Source organism: Otolemur garnettii, unplaced genomic scaffold (genome assembly GCF_000181295.1).
Source record: "Otolemur garnettii isolate 467f Iridium unplaced genomic scaffold, OtoGar3 scaffold00041, whole genome shotgun sequence".
NCBI classification, from domain to species: Eukaryota; Metazoa; Chordata; class Mammalia; order Primates; family Galagidae; genus Otolemur; species Otolemur garnettii.
In genome coordinates, this window is record NW_003852436.1 from 4,229,788 (window position 1) to 4,247,371 (window position 17,584).

General features: G+C 38.6%; 1 protein-coding gene across 1 annotated transcript in view; it reads right to left on the reverse strand.

Moving 5' to 3' along the window:
* Positions 1-205: 205 nt before the first annotated feature.
* The window catches only part of FREM3 (FRAS1 related extracellular matrix 3), a 90,347-nt gene continuing 72,968 nt past the window's right edge, over positions 206-17,584 (reverse strand). Inside the window, exons 7-8 of the mRNA XM_012805412.1 lie at positions 3,423-3,572; positions 206-636 (exon numbers count right to left, since the gene is read on the reverse strand). Coding sequence (XP_012660866.1) covers positions 410-636; positions 3,423-3,572 — 377 coding nt within the window. The 3' untranslated portion in view covers positions 206-409. The remainder of the gene's footprint in view (positions 637-3,422; positions 3,573-17,584) is intronic.

Sequence of the window (17,584 nt, forward strand, 5' to 3'; positions counted from 1 at the left end):
TATATGTATGTATAGTTGAAAAGTGCTTCAGTGCAGTATGAACCAGTAAAGGGAGGTTGATCCTTTGATCTTAACTGTTGATTTGATTGATGGCAGTGTGTTTCATTGGCCTTGGAAACAAACAAAGTAAAACAGAACAAGGATAACAAGAGTACAATCGAATTCCTTATGGGTTCAATCCTTCCTTCTGTGTGTGTGTACGCACACACACACACACATATATATATATTTCTATCCCCATGCAGTCACATAAGTTATATTTGTAAGTATCACCAGAATTGAACACTAATGACAGCACAATGTTATTGATCTTCCAGAGCTGTTGAGATCTAGAAACAGTAGAGCTTCATTCTGTGGCTAGGGAGATGTGTTTTGGCGGCTCCCCCCTTTCGTCTTTCAATGAAAGGAACTATAAGCACTGCTTACAGTCACGAATGGTGTCACTGATGAAAATGGTGGTTTTATTCGGTTCCCCAAGTACTGCACCCATAGGCATCTGGAGAAGTAATTCAAACTTCTCTGGACCCTCCAAGCTGGGCTGTCCCACATCATCAAGGATTGTCACTATGAATGTCTGCATGCGTATTCCTGGGGCAAAATCCAGATTTCGGCTGACGCCAACATAATCTACTCCAGCTAGTGAGAGAGGAAGAGGCACTAGTGATACTGCAGGGTTCACTGCTGTAAGTTTTCCTTTAGAGAAAAGTAAGAGGTTGCATCAACTCTTCCCCATCCTTCATTGTACTCAGCACCCCCAGAATCATATTTTGTGGGCTTGATCCCTGGGAAGAGGAAACTTCTGTGTTCTACCAAATGCCACGTGGTCCCTCCAACCATGCTCATGCACCTCCTCGGTGTTCTGCATGTCACACTCCCACAAAGACCCTACTGGCTATACTGAAGGCAGCTTCAACTTGAAATGAAAGGCGTGCTTTTAAAAATTTTTAACTTTGAAGGTAAAAATCATGAATTCTATTTTGACAAGGTTTTCACTCATTCACCTTTGCCAGACATCAGTTAAATCTCGCAATATTATGCTCAATTTTACTCAGCCATGAAGTTTTGCCATTCTCTGGGTTGTTATTAGTCATTTTTGCATGCTGGGCTATCTGACCACATAGCTTCTTTATTACTTATTTGAAAAGGTGTCAAATGTAGTTGACAGCAGCATATGAAATGGAATTACATGGAAACTCTGCGTGATTGATACTGACACAAATACAGGATGTCCTGTAATATGCACACTATTCTAAATTGCACATGAACTTTATGGATACCCTGTATATTTTTTTAGACAAAGTCTCATTCTGTTGCTCAGGCTAGAGTGCCATAGTATCAGCCTAGCTCATGGCAACTCCCAACTCTTGTGTTCAAGTGATCCTTTTGCCTCAGCCTCCTAAGTAGCTGGGACTACAGGTGTCTATCACAACACCTAGCTAGTCTTTCTATTTTCAGTAGAGACAGTGTCTTGCTTTGCCCAGGCTGGTCTCAAACTCCTGAGCTCAAGGGATCCACCACCTCAGTCTCCCAGAGTGCTTGGATTATAGGCATGAGCTGCCTTGCTTGGCCTCCTGAGTGATATAAATTAATACACAAATAAATTGAGGAAAATAATATTTGTATTGCCTCAACTTACCTCTCCATAAAACACTTATTAATTGCAAAGGGAAAAAGTAACATTAGAGCGGGGAAACCTGTCAGATAACTACCTTACCCAGGTGATCAAAGTTAACACTGCCAGTAATGGAATACATTGAATTGGTGTGCCACATGGTGGAATGCAATGGGAACACAGTATCATCATTGTGATATTCCTGCTACCGATGCATAACCAGGGTCTAATTATGAGGTAGACACACCCAAACTGGGAGGATGTTCTATAACAGACAAAAACTGGCATGTAATTTTTTTTATATGCTCAATTATATTTTTTTTTGCAGTTTTTTGGCTGGAGTTGGGTTTGAACCTCCGGCATATGGGGCTGGTGCCCTACTCCTTTGAGCCACAGGCTCTGCCCCTGGCTTGTAGTTTTTAAAAACATCAAGGTGATGAAAATCAAGGACAAAGGAACTGTTGTAGATTAAAGCAGACGTAACAACTAAATCAAATGTGTAATTCTGAACCAAATTCTTTCTTATAAATAATGTTTTAGGAACAGTTGGTGGACATTAAATGAGTTCTTAAGATTAGACTGCAGAAGTATTCAAGTTAATTTCCTGATTATATGCTTGTTTTGTGGTTATCTAGAAGAATGTCTTTCTAGAAATTATATACTAAGTTTTCAGAGAGGTGGTTCCAAACTTATCCTCAATGGTGAGGAAAAAGAAATTTCACTGCACTTTTTATAGTGACATAAATTTAAAATATTTTAAAACGGCATCCAATAATGCCATTAAGAAAACAAAACAAGATTATGGTGAAAGTTGCCAAGAGAGAAAGGAAAGAAAGTTTTCTATCTCATGCGCTTTGGTTCTAATCTTGGTCCACTGATTACTTGTACAAATTATTTAATCTCTTTGAGTCTCTTCACTTGCAAACTGAGCGTAGGTTTATTTCACAATAAATGTATAAAGCTATTGTGAAGATCAGAGATAATACAGCAAAGATCTTAGCACAGTATTTGGCAAATAGTGGGCATCAAGTACACAGAAGTTATAATTACTATTAACTTAACAAATTATAATCATACATTCTTTGATCTTCATTTTCTTTTAATTGTTTCTGGGTACCATGAAACAGGCTTTTTTGGCTTTTGTTTTGCTTTTATCTTTAAATATTTTCATGGGTACTATACTAGTCCTGTTCCATCCTCATCCCAAAGGCTCCAGCTACAAATGAGAAAATGCAAGCATCGGTATAGATGGGAATGTTCCTCTCTTTTCCTATTGGTCCTGCAGTTTTCTTTAAGTAATTAACAGGCTCATGAGAGAAAGAGGTACCCAGAGTCATCTAGCTCCACTACCAGCGAGTCCTTCATCATCCAAATTAGGATAAATAAAGGTGAGTGGGATGTGACATAAGGATATGCTGCTTGAAGCCAAGGAAAATGCCTTTGACTCAGGTCTGATACATGACTGGACTTTTCCAGGAGTTAGATTTGCTCAGCCATTATGGAGGTACTTTTGTATGAAATATTGTTCACGAGCATATTAGTAAATGTAGAAATATTGTGAACTTGGGAAAATTAATTTGAGTGCATGACAAGCAAATGCATAATGAATGAATCATGAAAAGCGTTATCTGAATATTCTACTTATTTTGTAAACAGCAGAAGTTGTAACGTGTACAATCAATCTATGTGTTCAAATAGGAGAAACTTGTAGTCAGAACCTAAAGACAAAGACTAGGCACGCGTGCGTGACAGACTGGATCCCACTATAAATGTAGTTCATGATGATATATTCTTTAAGTGGCCCTCTCACCTTCTGCTGATTCCTGCTCAGTCTTCCTGGAGTGCACGGTGACGGATGATGCTTGGGAAAGATCAGTGCCTGCTCTCCAGACACAAACCTCCACATGGCCAGCGCTTTCATCAACATGATACTCAGCATCCCCAAAGTGCAGGGCAGGCTCTAGGGAGATAGGAAAAGACAAATGGAGAATGCTTCAGCCTCTCAGGAGGTTTCATACCATCTCCTCTGGACCTGTGTCACAATTATCAGATTTGTCAGGTCCTGTAGGTCCTATTTATATATAGCTCAGGGAGAAAAAAAAAAAAAAACACAAAAAGCCGTATCAAAGACCCACTCGCAAAAAGACTTTGACTCTAGGAAGTGCCATAAACAAAAAATCAGTTGGAATTCCATTCTCTGTTTTAAGAGCTTTCTGTTATATGGTAGAAATTTCCGTATTGTGGAAAATTGGCCAGTCGGCTGGAACTCAGCCAAGTCAGCTATAGTTCAGCAAAAGAAGGTTGAAGAAGTATAGGCAGCGCCCCCCATCACCTTCCTCTGAGAAAATTGCTCTGGATGTGGGGAGGGACAGTTGAGCCAGGATTCTGAATTTGGAGATGCTACTGTGCCTTTTCTTATGGCATTTGCTGATCGCAGGGACAGATAGAATTCCCAGGTCTGGGGCTGAAGGTATGGGGCATGAACAATCCTGTTAGCTGAGATGCCAGATATACACTCCTAGAGGCAGAGAAGTGACCCCTGAGAAAGAGGAGGCTAAGGGGACCAGCACCCCTGTCATGCTTCAGGGGCATGTGGAAGGGAAATGTTCATCTTCTAAAGAGGGGAAAAGTCTGACAGGAGAATATCGATCTGGCCAAACAGATATACCTATCCATACCCCGTTCACTGTCTTCTAAAAAGTAGTCTATGAACTTAAAATGACTATTTAAAGCCTATGCAAGCTTTTGCTGTTATGATAGATATATACTGTCATGAAAAATGTTTTGAAATGAATGTTTTTGCTTGGGCTGTGATATCTACAGGCAAAAAAAAAAAAGTAAAAACATTAAGATAATCAGCTTCACTGTGGACAAATGATCCCCTGAGATTGTAAAACAGAAAATCAGTTATAAAGATGATACTTTTGCAAAACATATTGCAATGCTGAAGCATATCTGAATTAAAACTAAAAATCTGAAGGATACCAGACTGAATAAGTATTATTTTCTCAACTGCCAAAGGAAATTTTACCATGACATACAAGACCTCTTATAATCTAATCATTGATTTGTCCACTTTTTCCCCCAGAAACCTCTGGTATCATACCCTACTCTGTGCCCTGTGTCCCAATCACACCAAGCAACTCAGCATGTGTCCAACCCAACATGCATTTTGTGAGTCTTCATCTTGGCAGGTGATGTTCTATGAGCTGGAATGTGCCAGTTTGGTGAATGTCTCCTCATTCTTTAAGACTTTGATAAAAAGTTACTCGCTCTAGGAAGATATACTATTCTGATTATTTACCCTGTACTTTCATAACAGTTTGAATAGTTTTCTTACTGCCGTGATGGGTCACACTTGCTATTTGCTCAATTCAGGCATATGGCAGGGTGGGAGGCCTGTACTCTGAGAAGGGTGGTAGGGAATTTCTTACCTTTCTTTTCTTTTTTCAATTGAGATACAATAATTGTACATATTTATGGGATACATATACTATACAGTGTTCAGATCAAGGTAATTAGCATATCCCATCCTTTCTTTTCTTACCAAGAACTTTATCCCCATTATGGCTAGTGGATGTTTCTGATGCCTCCAATGACAGGAAAGAAGGAGCGGCAAGACAATCAGGAAAGTTCTTTCTTTTCTTTACTTATTTTTTTATTGGGCCACCATGCTGTTCTTGGTAGAGATGGACATGAAGAAGAGCAAAGCATCTCAGGCTTGCTGGTCCACTGTCCCCTCTCTGTGAATGAAGGGAATCAGAAGGGAGAAGATGAGGAAGTTGGCAGCCCCTTGGTCCTCACTAGTGTGGAAGAAGAGTTCCAGAATGGAGGGATCTTTGGCAAGGATGGAACAGAGTTGATTGAGTAGGACAACCAGCTTCCCCTTCACTACAGGGGTTGCTGTTCCCGAACAAGAGCTTAGCAACATCATCAGAGGCTTCAGAATGGGCTTGTGGTGCAACTGAGGCCGGTGGGACTGGGTGACTAACATCTCATTCATCTTAAGCTGCTCAATTTTGGTCTCATCAGTAAAGCCCCTTCTCAGGCTCCAAAGGAAGAGTTTGTCAGAGACCATGAATTCCAGGATCGGCCCCTTCGCAGCTTCCTTGGCTTGCTCTTCAATCAGCAGGAAAAGCATATGTTCTACATAATTCTGCACAGCACTGGATTCATCTGGAGGGACAGACCCATATTTTGCCTGGGTGTTCTTCAAGGGTCATGCACAGCACTGGATTCATCTGGAGGGACAGACCCATATTTTGCCTGGGTGTTCTTCAAGGGTCATGCTTCTCTAAGACTCTCACAACCTGTGCCCAGTGGTTTCTGAATACAATCATGCGTGCTTCTGGCTCAACGCCTTGTAGGCTCACAGCCACAGCCCGCTGGAGTTTGCTTTCTGACGAAACCAAGGACCTCACAAACCTTAACAAATCAATGATTCTGCGTCATGTTTCATTAAAATGTAGTAAGCAGTCACTAACTTTCAAGTATCATATTAAAAATGCAACTTCTTTATGTTTCATTGTCTTCTTCCGAAACCTGTGATTTCTGTTTCCAATAACCTACTGCCCGGCTGGTGTTTGCTCACTTAACACTTTAGAGAAGCCGAAAAGATTTCTCCAACATTTGGCTCTGCTGGAAACCTCCAGAAGACTCCCAACATCTGTCGCGGGCCGCGGCTCCTGCTCCCCGCGCAGTGCTGGACTCGTTTGGACGAGTGTCCCCCTGAAAGTTCAGAAAGTTGCTGCCCGGGTCCCGGGAACGCGGGCCCCTCAGCCGCCACCTGTGCCGGGCACTACTAGGAAAGCGACGCCGGCTCCTCGCCTCGTCCGGCCCACTTGGCTCCGCGATCAGGCCAGCCGCTCGCAGGTCTCGGCTGCGGTGCAGGCCCCACTCCAACTCCGTAGGAGTAATGGGCAAGAAAAGTAGGACTCCAGAAAGTCTGAGCACAACTTTATGACCCGGCGTCTGCTGGTGGCTGAGCCGCGCGCGTCCCAAGCTAGCCCCACACCCGGCCCACGGATTCCAGGCCCCTCCCACCCCTTCCGCGCGTCCCGAGCTCGCCCCGCCCCCTCCCCTCCTTGCGGGGCCCGGGCTCGCCCCGCCCCCTCCCCGCGCCCTCGGGAGCGGGGGCGGGGCAGGAGTCCGGGCCAGGAAAGTTTTTGTTCTTTTTTGATGGATATTTTTATGGTTGTCTCTGAGGGACCTGGCAGATAGAAGGAAAATCTGATGCTGTTTCTCACCAGCCCTTTTGTGGGTTCTTTGAAGACCTCTCACTCTCACAGTTACCCGGGTATCTGCAGTTCCCTTGATAAGGAGGAAACATCTGCATTCTGGCTGGTCACTTAATCCTTTCCCAGCCCATTAGCGTTTGATGATATCTGTTGAGGGGACTGTTCAAGACCCGGGACAAGTCTGTGTTGGCTGTGTTTTGAATGCATGGCTTGTGTCTGTCCTATAGTAACTCTCCTGCAGTCTGTGCCTTGATTAACTCTGGGAATGCTGCCTAATCCCAGTGGTTAATATCCGTTGGTTGCTCACCCATCAAAGCAGCCAACCAGTTTATCTCCCACATTGAGATTTTCCGGGAAGATCCAGACCCCCAGTTCACTGTGACCTCCACATTGAGATGACACACATTACCCTTCTCAGATGGTCTGCTTAGAGTCACTTTTCTGAATTTAGCATTTCTTTGGAAAGCAAAAATGTTAAACCTACCATTCTAATGCACGATTTTTCATATCAGAACCCTATGAACTTCTTGGGGTCAGGAACCACTCTTTGGGATCAGTGGCTGGTATATTAGAAGTACTCAAGAATTTGCCAAATGTATAATTTTAACTCAGTTCTGTATATTTTGAACTTATTATTATTATTTTAAGTTTGAACAAAGTGACCTGAATTTTTTAGCAAAGAAATTATCCTGTTTGGTATTGGGGAGGGGTAAGAAGATAAGTAAAAAATATTTAGATCAGTTATGTTGCTGTTTGGAGGGAAAAAATGTAACAATACAGTAAAGCATAAAGCATGAGAGTAAAGTGTTACATGGTAAAACCATCATGAAGCTCTTTTCGGATGTTCTATTTGTTGCAAATTAGGGGATTTGTTGTAATAGAGAGAACAGCTCCTCTGCAAAGCTCAGCAGAGTCTCTATAGGATCCTTACCTTAGCTCTGGCAGATATCATACTAGCAATAATTCCCAAAGATGGGCAATGGTGAGCATATGATGTTTGGCCACATCACGCTTAGGTTAAATGGATTCCACAGCCATAAATATAAAAGAGAATGTTCTTTACATGGAAATAGGGAACAGAAATATGGCAAGGTGGGATGTGAAGCTCTCAAAAGAGACACGATCATCATTTAAAATGAATTCAGTGTCCACATTCAGACAAATTTAATACCAAGTCTTGCAAGTGAGGTGGCGTAAATACTCCTGGTAAACTGAGAAACCACACAGAATAGGATGGATACCAAAAGATGGAAAATAGGAAAATGTTTTTATTAGTTGTCTCAGGAAAGGAAATAGATTCTAGAAACAGACTTGTAAGCCTAATCTTCAGAAAAACTCTACAACTGCTTATTTAAGCAGGTTCTGAATTCTTAGAAAAGAAAGATAATGCCTCTGAGTCAGTATTGGTTCTTTAGTGTCAAGTTTGGCAAAGTCAAATTCATTTGTTTTTTCTTTTAGTTAAGCTCAACAAACACCTGTTGAGCACCCTGTGTGTGCTCTGAGCATAGTGCTAGCTGCTGGGGACATAGATTCTAGTTGCTGAGATATTTTTGGCATAATGAGGCAGCAACATCCATTTCAGCTAAATCCTACCTGCGATGGTCAAAAAAGGACCTGAAGTCAAGGCTCAGAAGGAGGAGTCCTGAAGAAAACAGTATCTTAAAGAGTGAATGAGAATTGGCCAATGACAGAGGTGGGGAAAATGTTCTGTGTGGATAGTTTGAAAACAGGCACATAAATGAGAAAAAGCCTAGTGTTTGGGGAAGAATACAAAAGTTTGTTTTTTAATAATGTGTAAGGTGAGAGTAGGTGAATACTTGGAATAAATTTAGAGAGGAGAGTAGAAGCCAGACACTGGAGGAACTTGGATCCATTTTTGATGTTAGCTGTGGGCTTTTCATATATATATGGCCTGCACATAAATGAGAAAAAGCCTAGTGTTTGGGGAAGAATACAAAAGTTTGTTTTTTAATAATGTGTAAGGTGAGAGTAGGTGAATACTTGGAATAAATTTAGAGAGGAGAGTAGAAGCCAGACACTGGAGGAACTTGGATCCATTTTTGATGTTAGCTGTGGGCTTTTCATATATATATGGCCTTTATTATGTTGAGGTACTTTCCCTTTGTTGAGAGTTTTCCCCATGATATGGGGTTGAATTTTATCAAATGCTTTTCCTGAATCCATTGAGATGGTATGTAATTTTTGTCTTTCATTCTATTACTAGGTGAATGGTATATGCTGGTAAATTCAGCTTGCTAGCATTTTGTTGAAGATTTTTGCATTTCTGTATCTATGTTCACCAGGGATATTGGCTTGTAGTTTTGTTGTTTTTTTTCCTTTTGGAATTTTGGTTTTGGTATTAGGGCAATGCTGGCCTCATGAAATGAGTTTGGAAGTGTGTGTTCCTCTTTAATTTTTTGGAAGCATTTGAGAAGAATTAAAGTTTTTTCTTCCTTAAATGTTTGGTGGACTTCACCAGTGAAGCCATCTGATCCTGGGCTTGTTTTTGTTGGGAAGGTTTTTATTACTGATTCAATCTTCTTATTAGTTATAGGCCTGTTTAGACTATTTCTTCATGATTCACTTTTGGTATATTATGTGTTTCTAAGAATTTATCCATTTCTTTTAGATTATCCAATTTGTTGTTAGTTATTCATAAAAGTCTCTTATGATCCTTTTTACTTCTGTGGTGTAATATATCCTTTTTCATTTTTGATTTTATTTATTTGAGACTTCTCTTTCTAGTCTACTAAAGATTTTTCAACTTTATTTTTTCAAAAAAACTGAACTGTGTTTCACTGATTTTTTCTATTATTTTTCCATTTTCTATTTCATTTATTTCTGTTTGAATCTTTATTGTTTTCTTTATTCTGCTAACTTTGAGCTTAATTTGTTCTTATTTTTCCATTTCCTTGGGGTGTAAAGTTAGATTAGGTTGTTTGAGATCTTTCTTTTGAGATTTTCATTAGAAAGGTAGGCATTTATTGCTATAAACGTCCCTCTTAGTATCACTTTTGCTGTACATCATAAGTTTTCATGGTATGTTTTTTTAATTTGTTTCAAAATATTTTTTAATTTCTTTTTTGATTTCTTCTTTGTTCTATTGTTTTTTTTAAAAGTCTGTTGTTTATGTTCCACATAGTTATAATTTTATCCTGATTTTCCTTCTGCTAATGACTTACAGTTTCATTCCATTGGGGTCAGAAAAGAAATATTTGGATATGATTTTAACCTTCTAAAATTTGTTAAGACTTGTATTGTGACCTAACATGTACTCTTTCCTAGAGAATATTCTGTGAATTTGAGAAAGATACATATGCTACCATTATTGGGTAGAATGTTCTGTATTTGTCTACTAGGTTTTGGTCTATAGTGTTATTTAAGTTCACTGTTTCTTTTTTCTTTTTCTTTCTTTCTTTCTTCTTCTTCTTCTTCTTCTTTTTTTTTTTTTGGAGACAGAGTTTCTCTATGTTACCCTCAGTAGAGTGTTGTGGTGTTAATAGCTCACAGCAACCTTAAACTCTTGGGCTTAAGCCTCCGAAGTAGCTGGGACTACAGACCCCTGCCATAATACCCATCTATTTGTTGTTGTTGTTGTTGTTGTCATTATTATTTAGCAGTCCCAGGCTGGGTTGAAGCCCACCAGCCCCAGTGCATGTGGCTGGCACCCTAACCAGTGAGCTATAGGAGCTGAGCCAAGTTCACTGTTTCTTTGTTGATTTTTTTTTTTTTTTGTTGTTCTGTCTTCATTGAAAGTGGTATATTGAAGTCTCCTGGTATTGTAGTATTGTTTTATTGTTGTGTTTTTTTCCCTTCAATTCTTTCAATGTTTGCTTCATATATTTGGGTGCTATAACATTTGGTACATTTATATTTATAATTGTTACATCTTTCTGGTGAAATGACCCTTTTATTATTGTGTAATGCCTTTCATTATCTCATGTGTGAGTTTCTGATTAAAATATTTTTATTTTGTCTGATTTAAGAATAGCTTTTTATCCCTGCTATTTTGGTTATCATTTGCAAGAATATCTTTTCTCATCCATCACTTTCAGCCTATGTGTGTGTTTCATGCTAATAATATAATTAGATCTTTTGTGTGTGTGTGTGTGTGTGTATTTAAATCCTCTCTGGTACTTTATGTCTTTTGATTAGGGAATCTAAATCATTTACATTTAAAGTAATTATTGATAGGGATAAATATAATATTGCCAATTTTTTAGTTGTTTTCTGTTTGTCTTGTAGTTTTCCCTCTTTTCCTCTCTCAGAGTCTTCAACTATTGCATTTCATTGATTTTTTTTCCTGTATTTGAAATGCTTTGATTACCTTCTCCTTTCCTTGTGTGATTTCTACAGGTATTTTCTATATAGTTACTATGAAGTTTACATAAAATATCTTATAGTTGTAACAGTCTATTTTAGCTTGTAACAACTTAATTTCAATTGCCTATACAAACTTTATACCTTTGTTTTTTCAAATTTCAGAATATTACAGGGGTACACACATTTTGGTTACATAATTTGATTTTGTGCATTTAAAGTTATAAGTGTTCCCTTAACTCATAAAGTGTGCATTGTACCAGTTAGGTGTGAATTTATCCAACCCCTCCTCCTTCCTCCTACCTACTTGATTTCTGTTGAGTTTTACTTCCGTGTGTGCACATAGTTCCAGTTTAGTATTAAGTACATGTGTTTTTTGTTGTTCTAATCTTGCAATACATTTACTTAGAAGAATGGCCTCCAGTTCCATCCAGGTTATTACAAAAAGAAACTCTGCACTTTTATTCTTCCCTTGCCCTGACACTTTATAGTAGTCATGTCATAATTTATATTGTATGTTAACACATTTTAAGTTATAGTTATTTTTAATAGTTTTGTCTTTTAACTTCTATACTAGATGTGATTTACTCACCATTATACCATTACAGTAATACATTATTCTGTATTTGAATGTGTTTTATATTTTCTTATGCTATTGTGTTTATGTTCAGTGTCCTCTTATGTCAAGTGAAAGAACTCTTACAAGTGAAATCAACTAGTGATGAAATCTCTTACCTTTTGTTTGTCTGTGAAAGTGTCTCTATTTCCTTTTTGAAGGATAAATTTCTGGGGTATAGTATTCTTTGTTGGCAGGTTTTTTTTTTTTTTTTTTTTTTTAGCACTTTGACTATATCATCCACCTCCCTTTCAGCTTGCAATATTGCTGCTGAAAAATCCTCTAATTGTATTATCTTATAAGGGATAATCTTAAGTACCTTTCCTTGCTGTTTTAAAAATTCTTTATCTTTGACTTTGACAATTTGATTACAATATGTCTCAATGTGGATTTCTTTGAGTTCATATTATTTGGAATCCTTTGAGTTTCCTGGATCTGGATGTCCATTTCCTTCCCAGATTTGAAAACATTTTAAGTCATTATTTCTTTGAATAAGGTTTCTACTCTTTTATTTTTTTTCTTTTCCTCTGTAATTCCTGTAATATGTACATTGATCTACTTCCCCATAACTACTTTAAACTTCTTCATTTTTTCATTTTTCTTTTTGTTCCTCTGACTGAGTAATTTCTAGTAATCTGTTTTTGAATTTACCAATCCTTTCTTCTGCTTCCAGTGGTAGGTACTAACTTGCTATTATGATGTCTAGGCTTTATTCTTAATAGCACAGGGCATCTGTAGTGTTCTAGGTTGTTAGTGCTTAGAGACAGGTGACACAGAAGGCAGTGCTTTGGTCAGGCCCCAGAAAAAATCAAAGCATTATATACATCATCCTATTCTTCCTTTCCTTCCCCAAAGAAAAGCTGAGAGCTAAGGATGTCCTCCAATATGTATGGAATTGTGCTGCTGGCTTCTGGCAAATTCTCCTACCACTTTTAATGTACAGTGATAACATTTCGGTCAATGATGGACCACATAAATGACAGTGGTCCCATAAGATTACAATGCTGTATTTTTACTGAACCTGTTCTGTATTTAGATATGTTTAGATATGTAAATACTTACTATTGCTTTATAATTGCCTACAAAGCTCGGTACAGTAACATGTGGGACAGGTTTATAACCTAGGAGCAATAGGCCATACCATAAAGCTCAGGTGTGTAGCAGGATGTACCTGCAGGTTCATGTAAGTACACTCTATGGTGTTTACACAATGTTGGAATCACCTAAGGATGCATTTCTCACAACATATCCCTGTTGTTAAGTGATATATGACTGTAACTGGTTTTGCACTCATCTTGGGTGCAGAGGCCTTTCTCCTAGCTGCTAGATTTCTCTTGCAGGGGATAGGTTGGTATTTTGCTATTGAATGAGTATGTATATGGGGAGAAGGAGGGTCTAGGGCTTCCTATTTCACCATCTTGCTCAGGAAACATATTCTTTTAAAGAATATTTTTGCTCAGAATACTAAAGGTCATTCTGTTAATTAAATTTATTTAATAATAGATTCAGCTTTCTTTTGAATATTAAACTCTAGATTCATAAGAGTTTTCAAAATAAAAGTAAATAACTAGCTGTCAGAGAGACATGGTATGAGAGAAAGAACACTAAATTAGGAATCATAAATGATGAGCTTCTCAGTCTGTCCTTGCCTTGACTCATTGTGGACACTTGGGCAAGTCACTTTCACTCTCTGGGCCTTGCTTTCCTCATTTGCAAAATGAAGATATTAGGCTAGAAAACCTTTGAGATCCTTTCTGGCCTTAATGGATTCCATGCTGGAGAGGACATTCCTATGTTGGGTTGTCATCCTTATTGCTTGTGTAGGTGGAGATTGGGGGATTGTGGTTGGGGGTGTAAAGGGAGAAATCGATCTGACCTGAATCATGTCTGACCTATCAGTGGAGATTCAGTCAGTTGGGCAAAGGATGGTGTCCAAGGGATAGAGCAATCTAAATTTTCACCTTGGTAAAAAAACCTTTGGGCTGGGCAACGGGATGGGAGAATCCAGAGCAAGTGAAATAGAGGATGAGGGGAAGAGTCTATTCTCAGGCAGCAGGGGTATGTTGTAGCCTCTAAAAGTGGAGATATGGGTATTGTAAGTACTAGAGCAGGCACTTAGAAAAAAAATTCTAGGCACAAGACTAGTGGTACATGCAGGGAAAGTGGGATGGAAGATGTCAACTCTGGACAATGGGTCAAGAACAACTTAACCGAAAAAAAGAAATTAAACTGGGGAACCAACGCAAGAATCAACCTCAAAGTTTCCGGCAACCCCAAAGAAACGGAAGAAAACAAAACGGGGAACAACAACAACCAAAAAATTTAAAAAGCCCCAAAAACCCCCAAATAAGTTTAAGGGGTTTCCCAAAGCCGAAAAAAACCAAAAGAATGCAACCCATTTCCTTTAAGACCCAGCATAAATCTAAAATAAATTTTAACCTAAGTAATAATTATGGACTGTCTGTGATTAAATGTCTTGTTCACAACATGCAAAAGAGCTTATGTTATCATGGAGGTTGAAAAAGACCACACACAGCCAACATCTGAGCCTGAGAACTACTTTTTAATTAGTGTAATCACTGCTATTGCAAGCAACAGTGGTCACTGTTCACTTCATTCTGGGAATGCTCTTTTCTCCTTCCTGTTTATAAAGTCTTTATTTTGGAGAAGTTGGGTAACGGCCTCTAAAATGTTTTCTTTCATCAACTTCAAACTTAAAGATAAAAACTAAAGTGAAAATTTTGCTACTTTAAAGCCTGTAGCAATTGTTTTATAACATGACTAGCTTTATGAAGCATAGTGATACCATTTCTTCTGAATGGTTTTCTGGGTTTTTACAGCACAGCAATTTATATGTCTTTCACATTTTTAAAATACTTATGGGTTGAGTTTAATCTTGGTCCATAGCAACAATGTTAACCACATTTTAAAAATATTGGATATACTGATTTCACCAAAATGACATTTTGTCTATGCACAACTAGTCCTTACAATGTTTTCTTAAATCTGTCATCATTCTGTTAGATTCCTATTTAATGACAAAGACACTAAACAAGCTGGAAATATTTATAGGAAAATTTTATGCATGTTTTACATATCCTAGTACCTCAGTACAAAACATAGAGGCCTCTGTGAAACTGGACATCAATTCTCTTTTGCCGCAAGTTAGAAGAGTTTTCAAATTACATACTGAAAACAAAACATCTTTAGTAGTTAAGCAAAAAACACAGTGTATGTGTTTATATATAGAACAGACACATTTCCCTGATTAACAAGAGTTCTCAATTTGATTCTGTCCTTGATACAGGGCATATGGAGGACAGGGTCTGAAGCCAGGTGAATAAATCTGAAGCTACCATGCATTCACTCATAAAACATTTCTTAGGCAGATTCTGTGGCCTGTGCTGTCACTGAACTGATGTTTTTATAATGGTTCCCTTGGCAGAGAGGTTGGGGGCAGGGGAGTCTCTTGACCATGCCTGGGGTCATCTTACTCTGCTGATGCTCCTGCACTTTTTCTTTTTGCCCTCCTGAACACTTTCCTTTCCTTTCTTTCTTTTTTTTTTCTTTTATTACTTCGTGGTAGTTGTCTTTATTTATTTTTTAATTTCAAATTAATATGAAGTATACAAGTTTTTAGGTTGCAATGTTCTCACTTCCAAGGTACAGTTCAAGAGGTAGTTATTTTTATAAAGATATTTCTTTAGGTTACCCAGCATCAGTAAAGTAAAATAAATGTTTCATTCCAATTCTAACTGGGAAAAAAAAATTTACCCTTGAGCTACATGAGCACATCTTTGGGTTGTTGGATATTGTGTTATCACTTGACCTAAATGAAAACATGCTTTTGTTTCGAGATGTTATATATGTGAAACTCCTGAATAAAGGAGGTACTGTTAGTATTTAACAAGTGCCAAGACTGGCCAGTTACATGCAAAATTCTAACTGTGGGAAATGAATGTGAAAAATGCTTTTCCCAATATTTTCCAGAGTCAATTTCATAGGACACACATTTCCTAACTAAAATGACAACTAAACTACTGCGAGAGACACATCACATGTTAAGAGTTTGATAAATGGCTAATGCTTAAAAACTAAGGAAATTGTCATTTCACATCAGTATTCTAAAAGATTATAATTATGTGGTAAGTACACTCCTTGTGGTTTCCTCAAGGCCAAAATAAAACAGCACCATTCAAAGGGTTCATTAGTATCAGGAGTGGCAAAATCTGTGAATGCTTCTGGGAACTAAAGCAGAAGTAGCTTCCATAAAAGTTATCCGAGAGCTGCTAAATGAGCACCCCTGCAGGGAATCTTGAGAAGGAAGGAAGTCACACCTCAGTATTTTACAGACTGACACCTGCTCTGAAATATCATTAATTCTCTCTAACCACAGAAATCAAGCTGTCTTGGAGCACTCAGTAGTGTCAATCTTGGGCTTAATAGGATGTGACCAAATGTAGCTTCAGCAGAGTGAGGTTAGCATGTTACATGTGTAGCATAGCTAATTTATTGTTTTCCTCCATATTTATTTATTTTTAATGAATTTTTTTTTTTTGAGTCTTACTATGTCACCCTTGGTAGAGTGTCCTGGCATCACAGCTCACAGCAACCCCAAACTCTTGGGCTTAAGCAATTCTCTTGCCACCGCCTCCCAAGTGCTGGGACTATAGGCACCTGCCACAACACCCGGCTATTTTTTGGTTGCAGTTGTCATTGTTGTTTAGCAGGTCCGGGCTGGGCTCGAACCCTCCAGCCTTATTGTATGTGGCTGGTGCCCTACTCACTGAGCTACAGGCTCCGAGCGGTTTCCCCCATATTGAAAGGAAAATGGTTTTACCTGAACTTCATTGTGCATGAGGTCTGATATAGAGTAAGCAGCCAAAAAAAGAGCCTATTTCTAGCCATAGTAAGACAAAGGATATTTGACCTCGGACCTTAAATGTTTGGGACTGTTGGCAGAATACTCAAGATGGAAATGCCTGTATTGGCTTGATGGGATCACTGACCTCCTATGTGCATTGAAGGGTTTTCTGTTTATGGAGTGGCTGCCCAGGACAGCCTCCCATACAGAGAGAAGGGACTAAGCACAGGACTCTAGTTTTCAGTTCTCTTTGTCTTTGGTTTTTATCATAATTTACAATTTGGCATTGAGGCTTATGCATCAGTTCTTGTGGGACTGTCTCCTGTCAATAGTGAGTTTCTAGACCTCTGACCCTGACTGTCATCCTTTGGTCTTTAGCGACCAGCCAAGAAACTGCTTCTACACAGCTGGAAGACATCTGGGTGCTTTAGAATCTCCTAAAAGGAGTGTTGCATCACTTCTTTTCCAATGGGGGCTGTGAAATGTACAGCCTAAACTTAGAAATATTTTGATACTTTATCTCAGATTTCTGGGGTGAGAATCAATTGTAATCATCTGGTATTATTTACCTCATCTCTTTGTTCCCAGCTGTCACTCATCATGATGTCATCTGTGAAATGGCTGACACATACTCTGCACTTTAAGGACAGTTGATGAATTTTGTACATTCTGTATTCTCAGCAGCATAGCATATTTCCAAGATGAGAGGTTTCAGATAAAGGAACATCTTAATGTAAATACTGTATATTGAGTCTGAAATAATTTACATACGATCTATTTATGATGTTAATAAAATGCTTTAAAGATATATTTTTCATTAATTATTAACATATTTAGTGATAAAAGTAAAGAGCATATCTTAAATCCTAGGGTTGCTGAGAACTCAGAAATGCAACCAAAATCATTTAGGAAGTTATGGAAAGAATGACAGAAGC